At 56.1% G+C, this 1329-nt stretch overlaps 1 protein-coding gene across 1 annotated transcript in view; it reads left to right on the top strand.

Annotated features, from left to right (window-relative positions):
• LOC110392179 (SH3 and multiple ankyrin repeat domains protein 3-like) overlaps positions 1 to 1329 on the top strand; it is a gene marked incomplete at its 3' end in the record, with an annotated part of 155445 nt that extends 154116 nt beyond the window's left edge. Inside the window, 1 exon segment of the mRNA XM_021384204.1 lies at positions 1284 to 1329. Coding sequence (XP_021239879.1) covers positions 1284 to 1329 — 46 coding nt within the window.

The following is a 1329-nucleotide window of genomic DNA, read 5'->3' on the forward strand; positions in this document are numbered from 1 at the left end:
GGTTGACCAACAGTTCACCAGTGACTGGCCAATAGTTGACCAATGGTTGACCAACAGTTCACCAGTGACTGGCCAATAGTTGACCAATGGTTGACAACTGGTTGACCAGCAGTTGACCAACAGTTGGCCAGTGATTGACCACGTGTTGACCGTGAGCCAGCAGTGTGTCCTGGTGGCCAAAAGGCCAATGGGACCCGGGGTGCATTGCACAGAGCGTGGCCAGCAGGGTGAGGGAGGGGATCCTCCCCTCTGCTTGCACTGGGGGGGCACAGCTCCAGCACTGCACCAAACACAGGGCTCCCCAATTCAGGGCAGACTGGGAACTGCTGGGAGAGCCCAGCAGAGGGTGCAGAGATGATCGAGAGTCACAATAACCCACATACTTCTAATTATGTAAACAACCACGACGCAGTCTGCCCCAACTTCGTATGAGTGAAAGCTGCTCAGACTTTAAGATGAAATATCTCCTGCTGGAGTTGGAACAGGCGAGAAAGAAACGTTCCTGCAGTGCCCAGTCCCCTAGCGCTGGGGACAACCCCGTGCTTCAGTGCCTGGTGGAGAGGAGGGTGCTGGGCATCACAAGAACCAGCGCCTGGCATCGATCTCATGCTGCTTCAATAAAGGAGCAGGGGAGGGGGAATTGTTGAGTTGGGGTTTTTTCTGTTGTTTTTTTTTTTTAAAGCAGTAGCAATTACTGAACAGTTGGAGCAAACATGGAGGGGCAGGGCTTGAATTCTGTGTCTCCATCTCCTGGAGTCTTTGAGCAGAGGCCCAAGGCCCCTGTATGTCCAAGCTGCAGGGTGATTTCCAAGCTTCTGGTCTTGAAATCAGGGAGACGAAATTCATGTTGCACGGGCATCCTGCTGACACCTTCACTCCTGGGAGCGTAAATAACAGCATCAGTGCTAACACAAGCGCCCGTGTTCTTCTTGCAGCATGGCCCATAGTCAATCCTCTCTTATGTGCCCTCATTAATTATCTCGTTTCAAGAGCGATACCAGCCCTGGAAAAGGCAGCACGTTGCAAAAGTGAATGCCAAAGCGTGCCAGCCTGCCCCTCTCATTTCACCAGGTGGGACCGGAGCCGAACGCAGCCCCCCCCAGCTGTGAGCCGGCCCAGCGGTGCCATCCCCGCTCCGGCTGTTCACGGTGCACCACTGGTGCTAATCCTTGCACCGTGGGGCTCCGGGACGCCGGGCGCTGCCGTCTGTGCGTGCGTGCAGCCGTGGGGAGGAGTGGGGATCTGGCCCCGCCGCCCATGGCCGCGTTTCTCTTTGCGCCCAGGTGAACGGCGTCAACGTGGTGAAGGTGGGGCACAAGCAGGTGGTGT

The sequence above is a fragment of the Numida meleagris genome, chromosome 1, assembly GCF_002078875.1.
Source record: "Numida meleagris isolate 19003 breed g44 Domestic line chromosome 1, NumMel1.0, whole genome shotgun sequence".
Taxonomy (NCBI): Eukaryota; Metazoa; Chordata; class Aves; order Galliformes; family Numididae; genus Numida; species Numida meleagris.